This window comes from Myodes glareolus, chromosome 9, assembly GCF_982192425.1.
Source record: "Myodes glareolus chromosome 9, mMyoGla1.1, whole genome shotgun sequence".
NCBI classification, from domain to species: Eukaryota; Metazoa; Chordata; class Mammalia; order Rodentia; family Cricetidae; genus Myodes; species Myodes glareolus.
Window position 1 is genome coordinate 93,698,123 of NC_142034.1, and position 26,866 is coordinate 93,724,988.

The window sequence follows — 26,866 nt, forward strand, 5'->3', positions numbered from 1 at the left end:
TCCTCCACTTAGCTCTCTCCCTGTTGTTGGAGTTGAAACTTTTGCCTTTCTTTAAAATTCTCATGGTTTAATAAATATTTGCTTACTGCTCACGTGAGAGAGATAGCAGCTCCACGTGTGTAGAGCTGGTTTGGCATTTAAAACTCACAGAACCTTGAGATGGAGAGATGGCTCAGGAGTTAGGACTCCTTCTGCTCTTAGCACCACTTCAGGCAGCTCACAAGTGCATGTTACTCCAGCTCCAGAGCTTCCAGTGCTTCTGACTCTGTGTGCCAGCACCACACACACAATACAAACAACAAAACTCAACTCATGTTGTGTGCACCACATTTATGCAGTGTCTGTGAAGGCCAGAAGAGGGTGTTGGATCCCCTAGAACTGGAGTTACAGATTGTGAACTGCCTTTTATGGGTGTTGGCAATCAAAACCAGCCATTTGGAACCTTGAAAATCACTACAGTTGTGTTTGAAATTTTGTTGATGTTGTTTGCTTTGCTTTGTTCTATTTTGAGACAGTATCTCACTGTGTGTCAGAACTAACCTGGAACTGAGATTCACCTGCTTCTGTCTTCCAAGTGCTGAGATTAAAGGTGTGCACTGTCACTATCAGTGGGCAGAGCCTTTTGAAGCTAGCCTGGTCTCTGGTCTATATAGTGAGTATTGGGCTAGCCAAGGTCACAAAATGAGACCTTGTCTCAAAAAAAAAAAGAAAGAAAGAAAGAAAGAAAAGAGAAAAGAAAGCTGTGCTAGAAAACAGCCCACTTTGAAAGTTATCTTTTATGATTTAACATGAAAAAATTGTGTTAGGCTTCTTATTAAAGTCATCAAATTAGCTGCAATAGGGAAAAGTAAGTCTGCTCAGTAGCTAAAGTGTTTTAAACTCGGTTGTAGAACCCCCTTGTAGCCAGTGAGGCTAAATCTCAAGAATCAAAAGATATATTCTGGGGCTAGAGAGATGGCTCAGTGGTTAAGAGCATTGCCTGCTCTTCCAAAGGTTCTGAGTTCAATTCCCGGCAACCACATGGTGGCTCACAACCATCTGTAACGAGGCCTGGTGCCCTCTTCTGGCCTGCAGACATACACACAGAAAGAATGTTATATACATAATAAATAAATAAATATTTTTTTTAAAAAAAAAGATATATTCTGAAGACCTGCATGTGAACCAGGGAACTCTAGACTTTTAAGAGTAGTGCAGACAAAGCATTTTTCATTTTTATTATCAAAACAAACAAAACATGAGGTGACATGTACAGTTAACTTAAGCAAAGACAAGTACAGTGAGGAGTGTACCTGTGTTATGTCCTGTCTTCTTTGGTCATGTGAAAAGAGCCAAGGATAGTCCTCCCAGGCCTTTGTGTTTCCCACAAAGATAATGTGGGCATGCCAGGGCATTCCCTTACCATAGTTTATGCAATGCTTTCTGGAAGTCCATCTTGTAGAAAGAGCATTTTGCATTCTGCCCCATCTGTAGTTCACAGTAAATTCCCAGCTTTCTTATACAGGCTCCCCCACACAGTGAAAAGGTCCTGGAATTCTTAGGAGCCCATATCAGAGTTCATGTACTCTCAGGTATGTCTCAGACCTGTGCTGGCCCCCATAGCAGCTTCCTCTGCTAGGGCAGTCTGGTCCTTGTAGATCCAGGGCAGCTGTCCAGGACCACATGTACAGTGTACAGAGAGGAGACGCTAATGGAAAAGGGTAGACAGAGGTTGAGCCCTGAACTCAGCAGAAGGGTGTGCTTACCCATAAAGCTCTCCAGAGACTGCAGCTGGTGACTCACAGAGCTCGAGGTGTGTGGGTGTACTCCTTCTAAAGGAGTGTGTCAGCAGCATCCCAGAAATTCTTCTCTTTGGCCAAGTAATTAGGACTCTGTTCTACGAAAATGCTAGTTAGAATAGAGGGAACCAAGACTGTTTATAAAAAGTGAAAGACAAATTGCCTGAATGTCTCAATGGAAACATGATGTGCTTGTGTTCATTGGGTGAACTATACAGCCTTTGAATGTTCTTTGTTTGTTTTTGAGACAGTTTCTCTGTGTAACATCCTAGAACTCTCTTTGTAGACCAGGCTGGCCTCGAACTCACAGAAATCCACCTGTTTTTGCCTCCCCTGTGCTGGGATTGTAGGTGTGCGCTGCCACCACCTAGCAAATGTACTTATTTAAAGGAACATTTAATGAATTTTATTGAAACAGGGATATTAGCCGGGCGGTGATGACACACGCCTTTAATCCCAGCACTCGGGAGGCAGAGGCAGGCAGATCTCTGTGAGTTCGAGGTCAGCCTAGTCTACAAGAGCTAGTTCCAGGACAGGCTCCAAAGCTACAGAGAAACCCTGTCTCGAAAAACAAAAACAAAAAAAGAAGAAAGAAAGAAAGAAAGAAAGAAAGAAAGAAAGAAAGAAAGAAAGAAAGAGGGATATCCCCAATATCTTGTTAAGTGGGGAAAAATGTAATCATCTGTGGGTGTCCTTAGATCTCTTGGATGTCCAGATACATAGATGCCCAAGTCCTTTATGATACTGGTACCCAGCCAGGAGTACTGGCCCATGCCCTTAAATCCCAGCTCTCAGGAGGCAGAAGCAGGTGGAGCTCAGAGTTTTAGGCCAGATTTTATATAGAAAGTTCCAGGATAGCCAGGGCTACATAAGAGAAACTTTGTCTCAAAAACAAAAAAGAAGCCAGGCATAGTGGCACACACCAGCACTTGGGAGGCAGAGGCAGGCAGATCTCAGAGTTCAAGGCCAGCTTAGTCTACAAAACGAGTTCCAGGAAAGTTAGGGCTACATAGAGAAACCCTGCCTCAAAATACAAAACAGAAAACTAGAAAGTAAAAAGGTACAGCACTTGCGTTTAACACTGCACACCCTCCTGTCTGCTTTAAATGAGTTGTGGAGGACTTACATACCGAAGACAAAGTAAATGATCTATATTGTTGGAGAAATAATGATATTAAAAATGTCACAGACTGGCAAGAGGACTCGGCAGGTAATGGTGCTTGTTGTGCAAGTCTTATGGACTGAGTTCAATCCTGGAACCCTTGTGAAAGTGAAAGAGATAACTGACTATTCCACAGAGCTATTCTCTGACCTCCAGAAACGTGTTGTGGCCTGCTTGCCTCCCTCTCCCCCGCCCCACGTAGACATACACATACATGGGTCCACATGGTGACTCACAACTATCTATAACTATAGCTTCAGAAAACCCAACACTCTTCTGACCTCCACAGACACTGCACAAACCTAGTACAGAGACATACCTGCATGCAAAACACTTAGAGAGTTGAGCCAGCTATGGTAGCACACACCTTTAATCCCAACACTCAGGAGAGGCAGGTGAATCTCTCTGAGTTTGAGACCAGACTGGTCTCCATATCAAGACCAGGCCAGCCAGAACTATACAGTGAGATCTTTAAAAAACAAACAAAAAAACCCAGCTTTTCAAAAAAAAAAAAATCTTCATGTGTTGGGTAAAATACATTTCCTTTTCTTTTTTTCTTCTTTCTTTCTTTCTCTCTCTCTCTCTCTCTCTCTCTCTCTCTCTCTCTCTCTTTCTTTCTTTCTTTCTTTTTTGAGACAGGGTTTCTCTGTGTAACCCTGGCTATCCTGGAACTCACTCAGTAGACCAGGCTGGCCTTGAAGTCAGAGATTTGCCTGCCTCTGCCTCCTGAGTGCTGAGCCACCACTACTTCCCTGTGAATTTTAAGACTTTGTTTTGCAGTTGTTAAAGCCGTGGATGTGGAACTCATAGATATAGTGGGCTGATTGTGACTTACACTTTATAGATATCAGATGAAGTGTAATGAAACACATGAAAAGTTAATGATGAACTCCGTTTTTTTTTTAATTTTTGAAAGATTTTTTTTTATTATGTGTATAGTGTTTTGTCAGCATGTATACCTGCAGGCCAAAAGAAGGCACCAATCTCATTACAAATGGTTGTGAATCACCATGTGGTTGCTGGGAATTGAACTCAGGATCTCTGGAAGAGCAGCCTGTACTCTCAACCCCTAAGCCATCTCTCCAGCCTGACTCCTGGTTTTGGTGCTAAAGTGGTCATGGTTTTTAACTGTTCTGTATTTTACTGAGATTTCCATGCTGAGTGTGCTTGCTTTTAGTAGACAGAAGAGATTTGGTTTGATGTGGGTTCTGGAACAGTAAGTAAACACTTGTACACTGCAGGATCCTTGTGTACAACTCCCCTGGCATTCCTTCCTCTGTTTGGCATTGGCATATCAGTATAGAAGACACTACTGTGCCTATTAACATCTTCCTCATGCCCTGTACTTCTGCAAGCATTGGTTTCCCATGACAGCAGATGCGTATGTCCCTGTTTCTGAGGGACATCTGTTAGGTGCATCATGAGCAGGGTGGCACATTTCCACAGTATGGCAGGTTCCTTTGTCGATAGCTAAACTTTGTTTGCCAGTAGATCAGATCCCAAGCTCTCCCTCTGTTTCCGCTCTGCATTCTGGCCCATCTTGTAGGCAGTTTAGTCTTCTCATTTGAAAGGAGATTACTAATCTAAAGGCAGATCAATATCTTGCATGGGTTTATTTTATTATTATCAGTATCATCATCATCATTATTATTATTTTGGTTTTTTGAGACAAGGTTTTTCTCTGTGACAGCCCTGGCTGTCCTGTAACCTGCTTTGCAAACCAGGCTGATTTTGAACTCAGAGATCTTCCTGCCTGTGCCTCTTAAGTCTGGATTAAAGGCATCCAACTCCACATCTGGCTATGGTTTTAAAATTTTTTGATATGGCCGGGCAGTGGTGGCGCATGCCTTTAATCCCAGCACTCGGGAGGCAGAGGCAGGTGCATTTCTGAGTTTGAGGCCAATCTGGTCTTCAGAGCCAGTGCCAGGATAGACTCCAGAGTTACAGAGAAACCCTGTCTCAAAAAACCAAAAACAAGGGGCTGGAGAGATGGCTCAGAGGTTAGGAGCACTGCCTGCTCTCCAAAAGGTCCTGAGTTCAATTCCCAGCAACCACATGGTGGCTCACAACCATCTGTAATGGGGTCTGGTGCCCTCTTCTGGCCTGCAGACATACACACAGACAGAATATTATATACAAAATAAATAAATAAATATTTTAAAAAAAACCAAAAAACCAAAAACAAAACCAAAAAAATTTGGAATTTGGTTTTTCTTTCTCCTCCCTGTTTCCCTCTTTTCCTTCCCCCAACCCCTTCTCTCTTTTTTTGTTTTTGAGTTTTCAAGACAGGGTTTCTCTGTGTAGCTTTTGGAGCCCATCCTGGAACTGGCTCTGTAGACCAGGCTGGCCTAGAACTCACAAAAATCCGCCTGCCTCTGCCTCCCAAGTGCTGGGATTAAAGGCGTGCATGCGTCACTACCACCTGGCCTCTTTTTTCTTTTTTTCTTTTTGTTTGAGATAGAGTTGTGTAGCCCTGGCTGGCCAGGAACTCACTAGGTAGCTTCAAACTCAAGAGTTCCATTAACCTCTGTTTCTGAGTGCTGAGATTAAAGGCATGCGCACCAGGCACAGTTCTTAATTTGATTTTATTGATATAGTTAATTTATATATAATAAAATGTACTCATCTTGGGAGTCTGGCTCTAGGACAACCTGTGGGTTGTGACCTCTAACAAATCTGTCTCAAAATATTTACATTATGATTCATAACAGTAGCAAAATTAGTTATGAAGTAGCAACAAAAATTTTGTGGTTGGGGGTCACGAGAACATGAGGAATTGTATTAAAGGTGTGCACAGTAGGAAGGTTGAGAACCACTTCTGAGAAAGCTATGACAGATGTAGATATCTAGGTAGCCATTCCCCTTATCAAGATACAGTGTTCATACCCCAGAAAGTTCTCTGCCGCCCATGTGAGGTTAGTTACTGCTCCAGTCTACTAGTCACTACAGGTTCTTTTTCCTACTCCAGAATGCCACAAATGGAATGTGTTTCATTTATTTATTTATTTATTTATTATGTATACATAATAAATAAATAAATTTATTTATTGGAATAAGCAATGGAAGAGCTTCTGTTGGAAGAGCAGGCAACGCTCCTAACCACTGAGCCATCTCTCCAGCCCTGGAATGTGTTTCTATGTCCATTAACATCCCCTCCCCCAATAAAGAAGGAAAATATCAGGATTTTATTATGTAGGTAGGCTGACCCCACTTCCAGCCCTCCTGCCTTAGACTCCCCAGTGTTTGATCATTTACTCTCTGATCCCATCGTGACACAGCACAGGAGGTCCTGCCCCTAGTAGTAGTGTTATGTGAGAGAACCGACTCGTTTATCTGTTTTTCTGCTCTAGATGTCTGGGTTATTTTTTGTTCTAAATTAAGAGGTATTAAACACAACCACAATACACAAGCCCTTTTGTGGGTCTGTTTGGTTCTCTCGGGCAAATACCTACAGTGTGCATTGTTTGGGGTTGCAGGTGGGCCATTTTAAAGACACCAGTGACTCTTTGCAGTCTGGCACATGATGTTCTCAATAGTGGTGCGTGTAAGCCCTGCTCCAGCATCTGACACTGTCAGCCTCTTTATCTCCTACTCAGCCTCATTGAGATAAATTTACATACATAAAAACTGGGATTTCATTGAATGTTGACAGACCAGAACCGTGTGCAGCCGCATGCTGACCACCCCTTGCCTCTAACCCCAGCAACTGCTGGTCAGTCTTGACCTTACTGTAGACTAGTTTTTGTTTTCTAGATTTAAACAGAAATATATAAATGGAGTCACTTTGTATATTCTTTGTGTCTGGCCCTTTTCCATCTCATTAGGATTCTCCCATGTGTTGTATGTGGTATCCTTTCTTCTACTGCGTGGCATTCTGTGTGAATACTGGAGCAAGCCTGTCTCTTCTGTAGACAGTGAGGGTTTGGATAGTTCCCATATTTGAATTCTTCTAAGGAGTGCTCCTTTACAATTTTTTATAAGTGGACTGGAGAGATAGTTCACCTGTTAGGGGTGTGTACCGCTCTTCCAGAGGACCCTAAGTAACTCACAACCTCCTATAACTCCAGGTCCAGGGGAGCCAATGCCTCTGGCTGCTGAGTGCACTAACACTTGTGTGCACATTATCACATACAAGCAATCTTAAACAGTAAAAGTATAATTCATATATGGGCTTGGTGAACATGTGTGTGGGTTTCTGTCAGAGAAGTGCAGGGTTACAGGTCATTCCTGTGTTTATCAGCCCAAGAGACTACTAAACAGTTTCCTATGTACCTGTCCTGCCTGGGGGATAATGCCTCTGCATCCTGCTTTCATTTCAGCCTTGCTCATGGGTGGGTGTCTGTTTCTGTGCAACAGCCAGAGAACAGTTTCTATCTTATGGAGACAGGTTATGTTATTTAGCCATTCTCTGAGCCTGTAAGTTTTAGTTTGTATCCAGTTTGAGTATAAAGCACAATACCGAGGTGGATACCCATCCGTAACTTTTATGCAGCCCTAGCTCTTTCGCTGCTGTAGCGCTGTCTTACAGAGCTGGAGGTCATACTGGGGCTCTTCCCTAAGCTGATGTCAGTGTGTGGAACTGAGTGTGCCTTGGTGAGAAAATATCTATTTATTTATTTAAATATTTTTATGGTTTATTTAACTTTATTTTATGTGCATTGGTGTGAATGTGTCAGATCCCCTACAACTGGATCTTCAGACAGTTGTGAGCTACCATGTGGGTGCTGGGAATTGAACCCGGGTCCTCTGGAAGAACAGTCAGTGCTCTTAACCACTGAGCCATATCTCCAGCTCCCCGAGAAAATATTTATTGAACATGTGGGAGACCCAGGGTTTAATCCCTAGCATTACTAAAAAAAAAAAAAATCAAACAGAAAACAAAACACAGCAAACAGGTGGTGGTGCACACTTTAACCCCAGCACTTGGGAGGCAGAGGCAGGCAGACCTCTGAGTCGGAGGCCAGTCTGTTCTACAGAGCAAGTTCCAGGAGAGCCAGGACTACACAGAGAAACCCTGTCTTGAAAAAGCAAAAACCAAAACTAACCAACAAACCAAAAAACAGGGTGTTGGCAGCTAGCATTGTTGGGTAAGCTCTGGAAAAGGTTTCATTTCCTTGCTCACTGGGTTATTAGCAGAATTGGGTTCTTTATGGTTGTGGGACTAAAGTTTCTGGGTTTTTTTTTCCTGATTTGCAAACCAATTTATAGAGGGTGCCAGCAATTTATAGAGGGTCCTGCTCAGGTTTGGATCGTTACTCTTCTAACTCTGCTGGAAAAAGCTTCTAAGTAGTCTTTTCTTTCTTCCTTCCTTCCTTCCTTCCTTTTTTTAAAATTTTGTTTTATTTGTTTGTTTTTATTTTTTAAGACAGGGTTTCTCTGTAAATGCCATGACTGTTGTGGAAGTCGCTTTAATAGACCTGGCTGGTATCAAACTCACAGATACCAGCCTCTGCCTCCCAAGAGCTGGGATTAAAGGCATGCACCCCCTACTACCCAGTCTCTCTCTCTCTCCCTCTCCCTCTCTCCCTCTCTCCCTCTCTCTCCCTCTTTCTCTCTTTTTTAGACAGTTTCTCTTTGTAACAGCCCTGGCTGTCCTGGAACTTGCTTTGTGAACCAGGCTGGTCTTGAACTCACTAAGATCCTGTCTCTGCCTCCTGAGTGCTGGGATTACAGGCTACATCACTATGCCCAACTAGTGACTTGTTTTTTTCTCATCACTTCCTCTCTACTGCCCTTGCCCAAGTTCATGTATGAAGTAACCCTTTGAGGAACCACTGAGTAAGCAACCAGGTAATTTTGACGTTCTATTTGGCTGACCTCCTGAAACCGCTTTCATATCTCCAAGCCTTGAGCTAACATGTGCTTGCCCCTCCCTGCTTCCATTTATCCTCAGTCATCCTGAAAGGCTAGACATAGACCAGCAGTGGAAGGATGGGATTTGGGAGTCTCAGGACCTCAGCTTCAGGCTAAGACCTACAGACATGGCCCTCAGTTCCACCAGGCCCAGAGCTGCTCTCAGACAGTGCTTTGTAGAAACTCATTTATTGTTTTGAAAAGAAACAAAATGCAAGTGATACATTGTGCACTGACTTTAAATGTGCCTAGATACATATCTGCAAAGCAGTTCCTAAAGAACCAGGTGTGATGGAACACACTTTTAATCCCAGCACTTGGGAGGCAGAGGAAGGAGGATCACTAAATTCTAGACTAGCCTGGTCTACAGAGTGTGTTTCAGGACAGCCAGGGCTACACAGAGAAACCCTGTCTCAAAAACCAAAGCAAACAAAAGAAAACAGTTCACAAAGAAAAAAGGGTGATTGGTGATGAAATCAGTTATCAGATTGTAGTGCACAGGTGGTCATGTTGGCTAGAGTAGGGCTTGTGCCTGTCACTGAGGTAGGAGAAGGGAGCGTTCAAGGCTAGCCTGGGCTACATAGTAAGACCCTGTGTGGAGATGAGGTAGGCAGCCTGGCCAGGCATTTGACTGATTGTGGACATCAGCATATTCCTTAAGCTTCAGAGTGGTCCTGATTATAGTTGTGGTGTCTTTGCCCCAGTGACAAAATGTCCCCCAGGGATGAAGAGATGGCTCTGTCGGTAAAGTGCCAGCTACACAGGCATGAGGACCTGAATTTGGATCCTGAGAACTCATATAAAAAGCCAGGTATGGCAGCATATGCCTGTAATTCCAGAATTGCGGTGTGGGGTAGGGTGGCAAAGATAGGTTCCTGAAGCTTCTTGGCTGGCTAACCTAGTCAAATTGCTGGACCACATCTCTCAAGGGAATGTTTAGAATCTATGAGGGTAGTTTGTGCGTTTGTGTTAGTAATATGTGTGTATGTGTGAATTCTGGTTTGCTCTCCACATTAATTTACTCATTCATTCTCCTACCATTGTATTTGTTTTCTTTGAGACAGGGTCTCTGTTAAGTAGCTTTGACTGGCCTGGAACTCAGAGAGATCCGCCAGCCTCTGCCTGTAAGTGCTGGGGTTAAAGGTGCATTTAATTTAAAAACAAATGTTATTTTGTGGGTATAGGTACACATACCATGGCACATTTGTGGAGGTCAGAGGTCAGCTTCGTGGAGCCGGTCCTCCCCTTCCACCTTTTAAAAGGTTCTGGGTCTCTAACTCAGACTGTCACCCACTGAACCCACTTGAGTACATGAACCTGACAGCAGTTGGGTGATGACTTAAGCCTCTGTGGCACCTAAAAACAATGCCTGGAGTGGGGTAGGAATGTATAGAACTCTGCAGTTAAGTGAACTGCCACTTCCTTGAGAGTTGCTCACTGAGTAATAATAAAGTGTCTTGAAAAATGCACAAATCTGGGACCAGCCAGATGGCTCAGCTACTGAGGGTACCACAAAGCCTGACAGCCTGAACTTGATCTTTAGAACCTATGTGCCAAACTGGGCAATGGTGGTGAACGCCTTTAATCCCATCACTCGGGAGGCAGAGACAGATGGATCTCTGTAAGTCTGAGGCCAGCCTGGTTTATAGATCGAATCCCAGGACAGCCAGGGCTGTACAGAGAGCCCATCTTGAAAAACAAACAAACAAACAAACAAACAAACAAATAACAAAACAAAAAAGAACCTAAGTGGTAGAAGGAGAGAACTGACTCCCCTAGTTGTCCTCTGACCTCCATATGTGTGCTGTGGTATGCTCATGTTCTCACCACCATATACACAAAATTAATAAATGAAAAAATTTAAACATAAATTTGTAAGATACAAGGCTGTTGGTTTAGCAGGCAGGATATGCAGCCATAGCTGAGTGAGGGGGGTGGTCACAAGAATTCTGCTGAACTCAGAGCAGGTGCCAAGTGGCTGGCATGTCAAAGTCCCACTCTACCAGGAGACACAGGAGGCTTATTCTCTTAGAGAATAGAGCCATGGACACCAGACACCACCGGGTGCATGAGGGTGGAGAGAAGCAAGAAGCTAATAACAGAGTCTTCTTAGGCCAATTTCATTCTAAATAGGGGAACTTGGCACCCCTTGGCTCCAGCACTGGCCGGCAGGGTCCCAAATCAAGTGTCTGGTCTTCACTGCACAATTGTCAGTTCAAGAGACACCCACAGACCAGCAGCAGCTCCACAAACACTGGTTCTCAAGCCAGAACCACAGAGCCTTCTGCAACTTCTGCAGCTTTTCAGGTGCTTTTGTAGGGAGCAAAGGGACAAACAAGTTTGTCAGCACATATAGTAAAGGACCCTGGGAGCACCAGAGAGCTCCAGACATCTCATCACACCTCTGAGAACAAAAACCAGGTTCCTGCCCTGTTGGGTTATCTAGACCCCAAAGAGCTAGAAATAACAGGTCAGTGGATATTGTAAAAAGACTGGAAATTAAATTAAGATAATCTCCCAGTAAATAGAATATAAAGGCAAGACAAGGGGAAGATGAGAAACCTGGACAATTATTTTAACAGTCACTCTGGCCAGCATGGGTCAGGTATTGGCTCTAGCCATGTTTATTGCTACAACTCTATGGTGTTTCAAGGTCCCTGCCAGCAAGCAAGCTGCAGCAGTCTGCTCACAAACCACACTCAAATGTGGACCTCCTGCCTGAAAGAGTCAGAGTTTGCATTAGCAGGACGGTCCAGAAAGCCAGCATTTTAAAACGGTGCAACTTTTTTCCTACTACAGCTGAAAACCAAAAAGCATGCAGTCAGCTTTTCATCAACACCATTTAAGTGTTTCGTAGCAGGACCTCTTAAAAGAGTTGCAAGGTTTTGCAGCTAAAGCTGAATCAGGAAGCCTCTCTTAAATGAGACGCATTTGCCTCTAGCAAACAGAGCCCACCTGAGAAAATGCTACTATCAATAAACCATGCTTTACTCTATTCTTTTCTTTCTATAATTACTTCTCAAGCTCTTTCACGCTTTATGTGGATGCAGTTGTCCACATGGGCGCCATTTGTTGACTGAGTTTTCTGTCCTGCCCTGTTCCTGCAATTGTTAAGTCCCAAAGAAATCACACAGAGGTCTACATTAGTTATAAACTGATTGGCCCATTAGCTCAGGCTTCTTCTTATAACTTATATTAGCCCATTATTCTTGTGTATGCTAGCCATGTGGCTCGGTACCTTATTCAGTGAGGCAGTCACATCTTGCTTCTTCTGTGACTGGGCCAGAACTCCAGCATGGGTCAGGAAGGACATGATCTGAACATGTGGAGGAAGGCAAACAGAGGGAAAGGCAGCATCCAGCACCAAGGATGGAGGCCGCACTGATCCCCAAGCAGAGAAGACATTCTGATAGAGGTTAGAGGAAAAGGTTGGGAGTTGCAGGGCACTGGGCACAGTTCAAGGGTAGCTTTGTGAGATTTGGTTTCATATAAACTTAAACAAAAGGCCTTGAATATATGGTAGACAGAGCCAGAACCCTGGCTAGTCATTTTATTCTCATAAGTGGAGCAAGTATTATAACCTCCTTGCCTCGGTTTCTTTGTTTGATATGCATCTCATAAGATTAAAAATTGTTTTCAGGGGGTTGGAAAGATGGCTCAGGGTTTAAGAACACTGGCTGCTCTTCCAGAGGTTCTGAGTTCAATTCTCAGCCTCCACATGGCAGCTCTCAACTGTCTGTAATTCCAGTTCTAGGGGCTTTGACACCCTTATATAAATATACATGCAGGCAAAACAGCAATGCATATTTAAAAAACAATGTGTTCAAGTCTGCCAAGGGACAGCATTTTGATGGGTTTAAATGACCGAGAAGGCTACAAGGACAGATCCAAACTGTTAGGTGAGGCTTTCAGATCCAGTGTAGTGGCTGGGTCAGTGGCCCTTTTGCTTAGAGAAGCCTTAGCACTCTTGGGCCTGAGGGGCAGGTGGTCCTCTGGGGGCTTGTGCATCTTGAATTAAGCTGTGTTGTCTTGGCTGATGAAAAAGAAGAATACTTCTAAACAGAAGGGGAAAGTGAGTAGTGCTGACAGAGTGTTCACGTAGACGGGCCCCTACTGACACCCACCAATCCCCTTACAGCCATGTTCAGACTTGAGCTTGCCTGTGGCTCTGCCAGCCTTCGCCTTGCATGCGTGCTGTCTGTCTTGTGCCTGGCTCAGGCCCTGTTCCAGGTCACTGCTCTGTGTCTTCCACCACACTCCACCTCTGTGCCCCCTCCTTCTCAGGGCCTACTTACCCTCAAGCCTTGGATAATTGCTCCTTTTAGAACCCTTCCAAGCCAAGGGCTCCTTCCCTGGTAATCTTGGCATAACACTTTAATGTGAACTGTCATTAGACCCCCAAGCATCCTCTTCTACTGAACTATGCTCTCTTTGGTTGCTTAGTGTAGAGCCCCTTCAGAGCTGTATAATGAGCAGTGGGAGTAGTGAGGTCCTGCTCACTGAACTGGGAACCAAGAGATTAAAAATCACCCAACTCTGCTGGGGAGAATGGCCCAGAATCTGGAGGAGTCTCGGGGGATGCTGACTAGCCTTGGGCTGTAGCTCAGCCAGGCTAGAAGACCAGAAGTCAGGGAAGATGCTTTCCAGGTGAGGACAGCAGTTTTCATTTTCCTGACTGTCAAAAAAAAAAAAAAAGAAACAAAGAAAAGAAACAAAGAAACAAAGGAAGAAAGAAAGAAAGAAAGAAAGAAAGAAAGAAAGAAAGAAAGAAAGAAAGAAAAGAATTGCTAGAGGGTACTGATGCAAAGCCACCTGTCACCGACCCTGTGACCTCCTTAAGCCACAGGTCTACCAGGCAACACCTGCACTTCCTGGCAGGAAAGCTGAAAAGTCTAGCTCAGTAGGTGCGTGTGGTGAGCATTCACTGGTACTTATGCAGTACCATATAGCTAGACTGCTCCTGCTCCTTTCCTTTTTCTTTCTTTCTTCTTCTTCTTTTTTTTATTTTTAAGGCAGAATTTCTTTGTGTAGCCTTGGCTGGCCTCGAACTCGTTCTGTAGACCAGGCTGGCCTTAAACTCAGAGATCTGCCTGCCTCTGCCTTCCAAGTGCTGGTATTAAAGGCATGCATGTGCGCCACTGCTGCCTGGCTGTTTATTTATTTTTATTTTGTTTTTGGAGGCAGGGTCTGTCTGTGTAGTTCTGGATGTTCTGGAACTATATAGACCAGACTGGCATGTATTCAAGAGATCTGCCTGCTTCTGCCTCCAAAGTACTGGGATTAAAGCTCTGTGCCAGCATGCCTGGCACATTGAATGATTTACTTTGTCTAAAATTCCCACCCTTTTATTTTGGGTGCTGGCAGTTGAACCCAGGACCTTGTGTATGTAGCAAATCACATGTTTTACTGTTGTGCTCTACTCCATGCTCCATCGTTTAAAAATCTGCTGAATGTTTAAACCCTTTTGTGGGAGAGGCTGGTTCACTGGCTAGCGGATGACTGTGTCCCATGTGTCCTCTGAGCACAGAATACCTAGGTGTGTATGGAGCCAGTGGCTAGAGAACAGGCCCTTGGTCCTCCCCCCACTCCCCACCAGGTAAGCTCCTCTCTTGAGATGCTTGACCTGGTTCCCAGAGTTGCAAACTATCTCCATGTTGAAGTGTTCCAGGCCCTCCTGGTGCTGGAACTGCTAGAATGTTTGATTCTGAAAGGCAGGTGTGCTGGCTGGGGGAGCCTTTCAGTGTCACAGTCAGCAGGGACCACCTCAGAGCCAGCTGAGGACAGTGACAGGCCCATTAGCATAGCTCTTTATGTGGCTGACAGATCTGTTTGTTGGTGACCTCATGGTCTCTTTGTAGGCTCTTCCTAGGTATCCACTGTTGTGTTGTAGCTGCTGCACTCTTGGCAGGCCTAGGGCCACAGCACCATCTAGGGGTAGTTTAGTAGTCAGGCATTGTTTTCCTCGGGGATAGGATTGGAGAGTCCAGCTCACAGTCAAGGCTATGTATGCTGTAGCTCTTGCTGATAGCTCTCAAAGAGGACAGACAAAAATCAGTACAAAGTGTGGTGGTGCATGCCTTTAATCCCAGTACTCAGGAAACAGAGGCAGACAGATCTCTATGAAAGATCTCTTGAGTTCAAGGACAGCCCAGTCTATGTAGTGAGTTTGAGGACAGCCAGAGCTACAGAAGTAGCTCTGCCCCAAAACAAACAAACAAATAAATAAAAACACACCAGGCAGTAGTGGCACTTGCCTTGGCAGAGGCAGGCGAATCTCTTTAAGTTCAAGGCCAGCCTGATCTACAAAGTGAGTTCCAGGACAGCCAGGACTACACAGGAAAACCCTGTCTTGGCGGGGGGGGGGGGGGGGGAGAAAAAAAATCACCACAATAGGGTCCCCACAAGCTTCTCTTGGAAGCTGCAGTTGCCAGCATTGAACTTCTACCAGAGAAACTGAGGGGAAAGTAGGGAAAGGGTACAGGAGCACCGTGACCTGGTCCAGCAGTCAATCCTGCCAGTATGTATGCAATGCCCCTACCTTATATCATGGAAGTAGAGGAGTCAGAGGCAGGAGAATTGCTGCAAATTCAAGCCAGCTGTATAACAAGTTCCAGGCCAGGTAGACTACACAGAGAACCCTGTCTCAAAAATTCATGTCTTAACCACACTTATCAAATATACAGCTCAGGAGCACCACTTATTTGGACATTTGTATAATCATTATTGTATTAGCATTCCCACCTGTTTCTCTATAGCTCACTATCTGTTTTGTGTCTAGCCATGTAATCCAGTATGCAGTGGTTAGCATAGGGTTCTGATTGCATTTTCTGATGTCTGTCAATAATGCTACAAAATTTTTTTGTGCTTGTTATGTCTTTTGTAGGGATATGTCTTTGTCCATTTTTAAATTGAGTTGTTTTATTGTTGAGTTGAAGGAGTTCTTTATAGAACTCTCGGTCTTTTTGTTTGTTTGTTTGTTTTATTCGAAACAGGGTTTCTCTGTAGCTTTGGAGTCTGTCTTGGAACCATAGAACTAGCTCTTGTAGACCAAGCTGGCCTCGAACTAAAAAAGATCCACCTGCCTCTGCCTCCCAAGTGCTGGGATTAAAGGTGTGTGCCACCACTGCCCGGCTAACTCTTGGTCTTAATAAGATTTACAATTTGCAAATATTTTCTTCTGTATGTTGCAATTTTTCACTCTGTTATAGTGTCCTTTAATGCATGAGAACCAAGTTTGGATGCAGTTACTAGTTGACCAGGCAGAAGATGGCTCAGAAGAAGCTGCTGATGCCTGTAGAGGATGTTGTACTGTAAGGTAGACATAGAGATACACAGGGACATGGGTGCACAGACAACAATGTACACCACATTCTGTGAAAGTGGTACCTGTGCATTTTAAATGTCCATCTCCAAGTCCTCTTGGAACACAGTTAACTTGTTAGGTTTTCTGTAGATCAGACAGCCTTGAACTTACTACAGTGCAGAGAAAAGTGACCTTGAGTTCTAGATCTGCATCTACCTCCCAAGTGGTAGAATTATAGTTGTGTATCACTACACCTAGCTTGCAAGTATTATGTGAAAAATAAGAAACTGATGTCTTTAAGGTTTAAACTGGAGATGAGAGAGGGAGTTATTGTTCAGGAACCTTTGCTGCATAGTAAGCCCCATTGTATCATCGTTGTTCATCATTGTTGGTGTCTCCCCCCTTCCCCCATTTAAAAAACAAACTTGGGCACCACTGGTGGATCTGATAAGAGTCGAGTGTTTTGGGCCAGAGAGATGGCTCAGTGGTTAAGAGCATTGCCTGCTCTTCCAAAGGTCCTGAGTTCAATTCCCGGCAACCATGTGGTGGCTCACAACCATCTGTAGTGAGGTCTGGTGCCCTCTTCTGACCTGCAGACATACACACAGACAGAATATTGTATACATAATAAATAAATAAATAAATATTTTTTAAAAAAGACTCCAGTGTTTTATATAAATTAAGTATTCAGTGAGGCCTGCTTCCACCAACGTCTGCTGTTTGTTTGTTTGTTTTCTTCATAAAAACATGAAAACATAAAGCAAACCCTCAAGGTAGAGTAAGCATAAAGCTCTTTGAAGAGCTCTGTGGGGAGCAGCATTTTTAACAGATTACTTTGGTCCTGTGTGGTGGTCTCATCTGTAATCCTCGGGTGCTCAGACAGGAGACTGCATGAGCTTAAGGCCAGCCTGGGCTACATCTGAAGACCCTGTTTCTAAAAACTAAGTAAGTAGCCAGGCAGTGGTGGCACACACCTACTCAAAAGGTAGAAGTAGGTGAATCTCTGATTTCGAGGCCAGCCTGGTCTATAGAGTAAGTTCAGTATGGCCAGGGCTACCCTGTCTCAAAAAACAAACAAAACCTAAGTAAGTAAGTAAATACCCTCGTCTTGGTGATGCATCAGTATCTAAGAACTGTGATAAATCCAAGAATTAGGAAGTACTTTGTTTTTTGAGCATTCAATTGTAGAATCTATAGGAAGGACATGTCACAGTGGGAGTGAACCATTTCCCTCCAGGCATTCTGGGTCCAGAGCTGTTAGAGAGACTGGTGTGGCCTGAGTGTATCTAATGTCCCATTCTGATCTGGGCTTCTACCTTGCCCATGGTTGCCGTACAATGTGAGCTAGTCAGGTGCCCTGAGAAAGCCATAGCCGAGGGCAATGAGCACCCTCCTCCTGCTTTCCTGGGGGTCATTGTGGGATTTGAGGAAGTATATTTTTCTGTTTAAAACACAAACTTGGGCAGGAGGGACCTCACAGGGAAGCCCATTACTGATGGACACTCTCACCCTCTGCTTCCTCACAGGAATTGACTATAAGACTACCACCATCCTACTGGACGGACGGCGTGTCAAGCTGGAACTCTGGTGAGTTGGTAATCTGATAAGGACATGGAAGCCAAGTGAGGAAGCATCTTTTTTAAAAAATATTTTATTTACTTTTATATGCATTGATATTTTACCTGCATGTATATCTATGTGAGAGTGTCAGATCTTGGAGTTATAGACAGTTGTGAGCTGCCATGTTGGGCTGGGAATTGGACCCAGATTGACTCTGGGAGAATAGCCAATGCTCTTAACTGTTGAGCCATCTCTCCAGCCCCATGAGGAAACGTATTATTTGCAGTAACCTTTTAAATATACTCTGTTCAAACTGGATTTTTCTCCATGATGAGCAAAACAACCCAGGATGTTTTATTTTAAAGCCTCCTCCAATTTTGTTTGTTTGTTTTTGTTTTTGAGACAGTTTCTCTGTGATACAGTCTTTGCTGTTCTGGAACTCACTCTGTAGATCAGGCTAGCCTTGAACTCACAGAGATCCTCTTCTGCCTCCCAAGTGCTGGGATTAAAGGCGTGCACCACCACTGCCTGGCACCTCCTCCAATTTTATCCATAAAAACTGTTTTCCCTGGGGCTGGAGAGATGCTCAGAGGTTAAGAAAAGGACTGCTGCTCTTTGAGAGGACCCATGCGATAGCTCACAGCAGTCTTTAACTTCATTTCCAGTGGATCTAACACCAACTTCAGGCCTCTCGTGGGCATCAGGCATGCATGTGTTGTTAATACACATAAAATTAAAAATTAAGACTGGGCATGGTGGCACATGCCTGTAATCCCAACACTCAGGGAGGCAGAGGCGGGCAGATCTCTGTGAGTTCAAGGCCAGCTTGATCTAAAATGTGAGTTCTGGGACAGCTAGTGCTGTTACACAGAGAACCTGTCTCAAAAAACCAAAACAAACACAAATTAAGAAGGAGCTGTGTGTACACTTGCCTTTAATCCCAGTCAGTACTCAGGAGGCAGAGGCAGGCAGAGACTTTTGTGAATTCGAGGCTAGTCTATTCTATGTAGCCGATTCTAGTCAAAATTACACAGTGAGACTCCGTCTTAAAAAAAAAAAAAAGGAGAAGAAAAAAAGACAGGACTCTCATACTGGGAATACTTGTGCATACTGTTGACCCTCCTGTGTGTTTCAGGGACACGTCAGGCCAGGGCAGGTTCTGCACCATCTTCAGGTCCTACTCGAGGGGCGCACAGGTAAGACCAGCACCATTATGTTGTCTGGTAGGTACCTCTCCTGATTCTTTCTGAACCTGTATCACTACTATCCTGCCAGTTCCCTAAGAACATTACTCCTTTTGATCAAGTGTTTTCTTCCAGCACTGAGGATTGAGCTCTGGGCCTTTATTGTACATGTTAGGTGGGGTTTCACTACTGAGCTGCATCCTCAGCCCTTTTTTTCCCAAGGATTTTGACCTCCAGACACCAAGTCTCCAAAAGCCCATCTGTGTAGGAAGGATTCTTAGCCTTGTAGCCTCATTTCGAGGCTGCCTATGTGGGAGGCAACTGAGTCTCTATTGTACCTGCCTCTAGTATCCCTGTATGAACCCTTGCTGTTTTTATGGTGCTTCAAGATGTGCTCTGAACTTAGCACAGCTACTGCAGTGGCCTCTCCAAGCTGTTGAGGTGCATCTTATCCATTTGTTTCACAGAAGCCAAAGGTGTTCCCCCATACTTCCCTCACACACAGAATTGTGTATCTCCTAAGGGTGTGACTGAATATGGAGGTGATTTGGGCTGTGTCAAAGCTAGAATTCTGCGGATTGGAAATGTTAAAGATGGGCTGCAGCCGATTCTCTGGGCAGGAAATAGGCTATGGGGATCTTGTCTTGGCTGTAGGAGGGCACCATGGCATGGTATGACTAGCTATTCTCTGTTCTCTGGAGTCCCCTAAAGCTTTCAGATTTTTTTTTCATCATTCTGAAACTAGAGGGGAAGTAGTTGAGACATGTGTAAATAGAACTGCTTTAGACCCTGTGCTGCTTTGCATGAGGGATGTGAATGGAAGTTCAGTTCTGTTTGGTGCACCTCAAACTTCTGGAAGAGCCGGAGAACCCCCAGACCCAGACCCTACCTCTAGACAACCAGGAACAACCTTGGAAACAAAGGGGCAGAGCCGGAGAGAAGAAGCATAGTTTGAAGTCCAGATACTTTCAGAGAATAAGGAAGGAGTGAGGAACATTAGTCTAAGGATAAATTCTACAGGACCCTCTTCACTTTATTTTTTTTAAATGTGTTTTATGTATATGGGTGTTTTGCCTGCATGTATGATTGTGCATCACATGTATGCCTGGTAGCAATGGAGGTTAGAAGAGGGTCTCAGATCCCCTGGGACTGGAGTTACAAATGGTTCTGAGCTGCTATGTGGGTTCTAGGACTCAAATCTGGGTCCTTTGTAAGAGCAGACAGTACTTTTAGGCACTGAACCATCTCCACGACTCTCCCTGACTTTTGAGATAGGATCTCATACTTCATAGTCCAAGTAGACCTCAAACTCTGCAGGGAGCCTCCTTCTCTAGCCTTTCAACTGCTAGAATTAAATATATGAGCCATCACTCTCTGCCCCATTATTCTTTTTTTTTTTAAGTAAAACAAACAAAGCTATTATTGCCATGGTGTCACTGATTTGTATTTATTTTCTTACCCTTTTACTCTTTACCCTCTTCTTTTTTATCTTAATGTATTTATTTATTAAAAATTTCCACCTCCTCCCCTCCTCCTATTATTCTTTTAAAAGAGAAAGATGAATATATCTTACATTTAAAAGTTTTTGAGTTTTTTGTTGCTGTTGTTGTTTTTGTTTTGAGAGGAAAAGAACACACACAAACACAAGCACCAGGCTGTCCTGGAACTCACTCTGCAGACCAGAGAGTGCTGGGATTAAAGGCATGCACCATCACTGTCTGGTTTGGTTTTTCAAGACAGGGTTTCTCTGTGTAGCCTGCCTCTGCCTCCTGAGTGCTAGGATTAAAGGCATGCGCCACCACCATCCAGCTCTGGCAAGGCATTTTAATAGGACATGTTTTACTGCTCTCCTATCCTTTGTCAACCCTTTGTCTCCTTCTGGGTCCCTCAAGGTCTGAGTATTGCACATAGCACAAGCAAAGGCTACTGGCTTCTCCTTTGCTTTTGTCACTTGTCACATGTACCACTGTTTCGTGGCTGCTGCTGAATCCCTTTCATCCTCACCAGTTTCCAAGCTTGTTTTTATGGTTGAGTCCTGAAGCGTCCTCTTAATTCCTATAGTCCTGTGCTGCCTCCTGGGAGAGAGAGGGTGCCCCTGGCGTTTGGAGGTCCTAAGACAGGCTTGACAATACCTCCTCACTGTGGGGCCACACCAGTACCAGCAGGAGGTGCTGTCCAGCTGTGCTTGCAGCTACTTCCATTAGTACAGGAGTGTGTTGTCCTTTAAGGGCAGAGTGGATTTGTGTACATGGAAGGGTTTCTATGAGAAGTGGTAGAGGATACACTAGTAGGTCATTGCTGAGGAGGATATCCGCATGCCTCTTGGCACCTGGCAGTTGCTCGTGCGTGTGTGTCTGTGTCTGTGCGCATGCGAACATGTGCATGTGTGTAGGAGAAAATGTTTTAGCACAACCAGGGTGTGTGAGGTGGGATGACAGGATTTCACTCTGGCTCTTTGTCCTTTGGGAGTTTGAACCACACAGATATATTATGTTACTAAGTGCCTACCTATTTACATGTATTATTTATTTGAGGGGAGTGTGCATAAGTGGAGGTGAGAGGGCAAGTTTTGGGAGTTAGTCCTCTTCTTCCTCAATGTGGATTGCTGAGATCAAGCTCAGGTTGTCAGGCTTAACAGCAGAGCCATCTCTGAGGCTAGTCCTGAGCTGGTCTTCCTGCCTCTACCTTCTAGGTGATAGGGTAATAGGTATGTAGAATCATGACAGCTCTTTCTCCCCCCCCCCTCAGGGTCTTACTATATATCAGCTGGCCTTGATCCCACAGCAGTTCTCCTACCCCAGCCTCCCAAGTACTGCATTTAGAAGCACATACCACCAGACCCAGCTTAATTTGTAGGGTTTGGTTTTCATTTGTTTGTTATTTTGAGACAGAATAAGTCAAAGGCTTACTATGTAGCCCTGGTTGGCCTGCAGCTTGATAGGTGGGGCTAGCCTCAAACTCACAGATATCTGCCTGCCTCTACCTCCTGAGTGCTGAGAGTAAATGTTCAATTTTTAATTTTTTTAATTATTTATTCTTAGTTTATTTGCACTGGTGTTTTGGAAGATCAGCCAGTGCTCTTAACCTCTGAGCCATCTCTCCAGCTCCCCTCAATTTTTATTTTTAAAAGGTACTTTAGAGGGCTACAATGATGGTTCAATCAGTGAAGTGTTACCATACAAGCATGAAGACCCAAGTTTGGATCCCTAGCACCCATATTAAAAGCCAAGTAAATTAGCATGTACCTGTAATCCAAATACTGGGGAGGCAGAGACAGCAAGAGCCCTGAAATTTAATGGTCAGCCAGTCTGGCCAAATTGACAAGCTCCAGATTCAGTAAGAGACCTTGTCACACTCTTGTCACACTCACACACACTCTCTCTCCCTTTCTCTCTCTCTCTCTCTCTGTCTCACACACACACACACACACACACACACACACACAAATGGTGGAAAGTGATTGAAGACAACATCTGACATCAGCTCTGTCCCATCCACCTGCCCCCATAGGGCCTCTACATCTTGGCATGATGATTACATGGGTATATTTCTTTGTCAAAAACTTATCAGTGTTCTTGTCTCAACTTACGTGTTTTCTGGTATATAAATTAAAGTGTAGTGAGATGGCTCAGTAAGTAGTGCTTGCCATACAGGCATAAGACCTGAATTCAGTTTCTAGTACCTATGTACAAAGATGGACACTGCAGCAAACACTTATAATCCCAGCAATAGGGGGGCATAGACGGGATCTCTGAGTTTGAGGCTAACCTAGTCTCCATAGTGAGTTCCAGGACAGCCAGGGCTGCATAGTATTGAAAAACAACAACAATCATAGTTGTGACAGTAAGGAACCTACTCTTAGGCTTAGTTCCACTTCTCAAAATGTATCTTATGTTTTAAACTGAACTAAAACAGTGTATATGGCCAGGCGGTGGTGTTGCACACCTTCAATCCCAGCACTCAGGAGACAGAAGCAGGTGGATCTCTCTAAGTTCTAGGCCAGCGTGGTCTACAAAGAGAGTTCCAGAACAGCCTGGACTATTCCACAGAGAAGCTTTGTCTCAAGAAACAAACAAAACAACAGCAGCAGCAGTAACGAGAGTAACGAGCCATCTATAATGGTATTCTCTTCTGGTGTGCAGGTGTGCATGCAGGTAGAACACTGTATACATAATTAGTAAGTAAATCTTTTTTAAAAAAAAAATAAGGTAGCCGAAAACTAGTTAATAGGCCTGGTGTAGTGTGCTACTTGCTCTTCAGAAAGGGCTGAGCACTTAAATGTTGGGGTGGGTGGAAAGTACCTTTGAAGGGCATTTTCCAGAGTCATTTGTGAATGGAGCAGGCCACTGGAAAGGGGAGCCTGTGTCTATATTTTGAGTTATGAATGATTTAAAAATCAGTATTATCTGAATAGCATCAAGAAGACAGAATGATCTAGAAAGATGGCTCAGAGATTTTAGGAGCACAAATTGACTACTCATGACCTGAGTTCAGTTCCCAGCTTACAACCACTTGTAACTCCAGTTCCAGAGGATCCAATACCGCTTCTGACTTCTGTGGGTGCCTCCACATATGTACATACACTTGGGCACACACATATACACATAAAATAAATAAATATTTTTTTAAAAGAAAAAGAACACAAAGGCTGGTGGCACATGCCTTTAGTCCCAGCACTGGGATGGGGAGTGGGGCACAGGTGGGTCTCTGAGTTAAAGGTCAGCCTGGTCTACAAAGTTCTGAGTTCCAGGACAGTCAGAATTGTTATAGAGAAACTCTGTCTCAGAAAAAAAGAAAGGCAGAGGAGGAAGAAGACCGAATGTGCAGGAGAGTCTTTTTGTCTTTTGTACTTTCTCTTTGAGACACAGTTGGTGGTTTGGGGGCTGGTTCTAGTAAGAAAGAACTTATTTCGGTTCTCACCTGTCTTGTCCGCAGTTCATCACAGATGGTTTTCTCTAGGAAATCCATGACTTTGGTTTCTCTACTCCAACCCTCACTCATAGAATGTTCTCCCAGTAAGACCTGACAGTAAAGCTGGGAATGCTTTTGCTAGGAGGGGTAGCTGGGGTGAGGGGCAGCCAGGTCAAGGGCTTGTCTTCCAGGAGGTGGGCCTTCTGCTCACTTGTTTTAAATATAACACAGATTCTTGTTATGGCAAAAAGTAAGGGTCTACATAAACAGGAAATGAAAAGCCGTCCAGCCTCATACCACCTGATGGGTGTTTGTGTCAACTTCTTATACACGGTGCCCTTTGTGCTTTCGTTCTTTCAAGTGTCAGCATACATAGCTATGGGAATCTGTTTCCCACTCCACAGTGTACTATGCACGCTTACTGTGATTATCAACTATACTTACTTAGAACTTTTTGCTTTTGTTGCTTTTGCTATGCTCTGTATAGAATCCAGAGCTTTGTACATTGTATGCTGTGCCACTTAGCCGTACTCCCAGCCACTGGACATTTTCTCTCTCTCTCCCTTCCTCCCTCCTTCTTTTGTGCCAGGGTTAGAATCCAGGGCCTCATGTATTCTAAGCTACGACTCTGCCACCGAGCTACATTCTAGCTGCCCTTCCTCGCCCTCCCCCAAAAAGAAAGCCTTCATTGTTAAAACCTGCTGAAATGAGTCTCCCGAGGGTGGGCTTTGGCACACCTTTGATAATCCTCAGGAGCCAGATTGCTACATGCCGTGCTGCTGTAGGTGGCATTGTCACCTGCAGAGTCTGGCCTCTCTCCCTTGCTTCCCTGTGCTCAAGCAACAGGTACATTTTAGATATGTTCTTGTTTGTTGATTTGGGAAGAGAGTAGAGACTTTGTTACTAATTGTTGGTCTTGTCTTAGGTAGTTACTGTAGAGACACCAGTGACCAAGGCAACTTCCTTTTTTCCCCCCCAGGGCAATTTCCTTTTTATTTTTTTTTTATTTTTATTTTTATTTTTTTGAGACACGGTTTCTCTGTAACTTTGAAGCCTGTCCTGGAACTAGCCCTTGTAGACCATGCTGGCCTCGAACTCACAGAGAACCACCCCATGCAACTTCTGAAAAAAACAACAACGGAACATAAATAAATAGATACACTTTTTTTTGTTTGATTTTTCAAAATAGGGTCTCTCTGTGTTGTCCTGGCTATCTTAGAACTGGCTTTGTAGACCGGGCTGGCCTTGAAGAGATCCACCTGCCTCTGCCTCCCGAGTGTTGGGATTAAAGGTGTGCGCCATCATCTCCTGGCTAAAAGAACACACATATTGGAGGCATGTGTACAGTTTCAGAGGGTTAGTTTATTATTATCATTATGTCAAAAGCATGGTGTTATGCAGGCAGGCATGATGCTACAGAAGTATCTGGAAGCTTTATATCCTGATTTGCAAACAGGCAGAGACAGACAGAACACTGGGCCTAGGTGAACTTTTGAAACCTTAAAACCCACCCCTAGCAACTCACCTCCTCCAACAAAGACACACCTCCTAATCCTTCCTAATTAGTTCATCAACTAGGGACTAAGCATGCAAATACATGAGCATATGGGGGCCATTTTTATTTAACTATCAGTTTTTGAGTCAGGGTCTTGCTATATAGTCTGGCTGGCCTAGACCTAGCTATCTAGACTAGTAACCAGAGTGGCCTCCAGTTTGCAGCCCGTCCCCCTGCCTCAGTCTCCTGAGTGATGGGATTATAAATGTGACCTTCCATCGCTGACATATTTGGTTATTATAAATATATTTTTCACATACTGACCTCTCTCCTTGAGGTTGGGCAGTTTCAGTTTGGCTCCTCTCAGTGGTACCTGACCTCAAGGTAGGTATGGGGTCCCTCCAGGATAGAGAAGTTCCTCCCCAGCTGCTGCCCTGCTTGAGCCAGGCCTGCTACCTACCTCTGGGTAAGGGTATCTTTATCTCAATAGGACTTGGGACTAGCGTGAGTTTTCAGAAATGGCTGTTCTGTTTCCCTCTTCCTACTCCCATCTTTGCCCTTTTTTGTCCCCCTTCTCTGTCATCCATGTATGAGAACCTGTGGGAAGAGGAGTGAGGGATTCAGTGGGTGAACTCTGATTGCTGACCTCTCAAAGTCAACTCATAGGATGAGACACAGATTTGCAGTGTGTTAACCCTTTGTGATGAACAGTGTGCTCAGTACCACCCCTGCTGTAGAGTCCACGATGATGGTCCCCCTGGAATATTTGAGGCAGATGAAGACAGCCCAGAGCTGAGCTCCCAGTAATTGGTCTCTGAGGGATGTGGCAGGAAAGGCCCTGTAGCTAATCCTGCTTAGCCTGACTGGGGCAGCCCTTACTGACTACTGCTCCTAGTGACTGACATTCTGCTGTACAAGTTTGGAGCTGAAAAACTCAGAGCTGCCTCCATTCAGCCCCAGGTGCCCCTAGAGCAGAGTTTGCTGATAGACTGACTTCCAGAATGCTTGGTCTTTCAGTGAATTCTGTGGCTCTTCACACCCCTCCCCCAACCAAAGCTTAGACCTTTGTTGGGGGGGGGGGGCCTTATAGCCTGTGTGGCTTTTGAATGATTTCAGAGTAATTTCAGAGTAATGCCTGTGACTGGCCTGGATTTAAAAAATTGTTAAAAAGTCAGTTCTGCCCCAGCAGTGTTCTCAGGGGGTGGACAGGATGGCATGTGTGGGCTGGGTCAATTTAACTCAAAGAAGGTCCCTTCCCTGCTGCTCTCCTGTTGAGTGACAGATGCATTTCTGGTCCGTAGGTTGTGGCCATGCTAATTATCTGTGGTCTTCTGGGCCATATTCCTAGCCCTGCCTAGGAATTGTGACTACTCCTATCCAGCAAGTTTCTCCTGGGAATGGGCCCAAATATGCCTGTAGATAATCGCCATTCTTCTAACTTGCAGGGAATCCTCCTGGTGTATGACATCACCAACCGTTGGTCCTTTGATGGCATTGACCGGTGGATCAAGGAGATCGATGAGGTAGGTGTGGGTTTATGCTTCTCCAGGAGAGACTATAGGACCAAGTTGTGACTGGAGTATGCCTTCATGGGAGTGCTGCCCAATGTAGTCCTCCCCT

General features: G+C 44.5%; 1 protein-coding gene across 3 annotated transcripts in view; it reads left to right on the forward strand.

Annotated features, from left to right (window-relative positions):
- Rab40c (RAB40C, member RAS oncogene family) overlaps positions 1–26,866 on the forward strand; it is a 38,893-nt gene that overhangs the window by 9,022 nt on the left and 3,005 nt on the right. For 2 of the 3 annotated variants that reach the window (XM_085694805.2, XM_085694806.2), the window contains exons 3-5: positions 17,623–17,683; positions 18,792–18,852; positions 26,692–26,769. In XM_085694805.2, the coding sequence (XP_085550931.1) occupies positions 17,623–17,683; positions 18,792–18,852; positions 26,692–26,769 (200 nt within the window). Of the gene's footprint in view, positions 1–9,497; positions 9,605–17,622; positions 17,684–18,791; positions 18,853–26,691; positions 26,770–26,866 lie in introns of all 3 variants that reach the window. The other variant, XM_048436099.2, reaches the window with a different exon arrangement.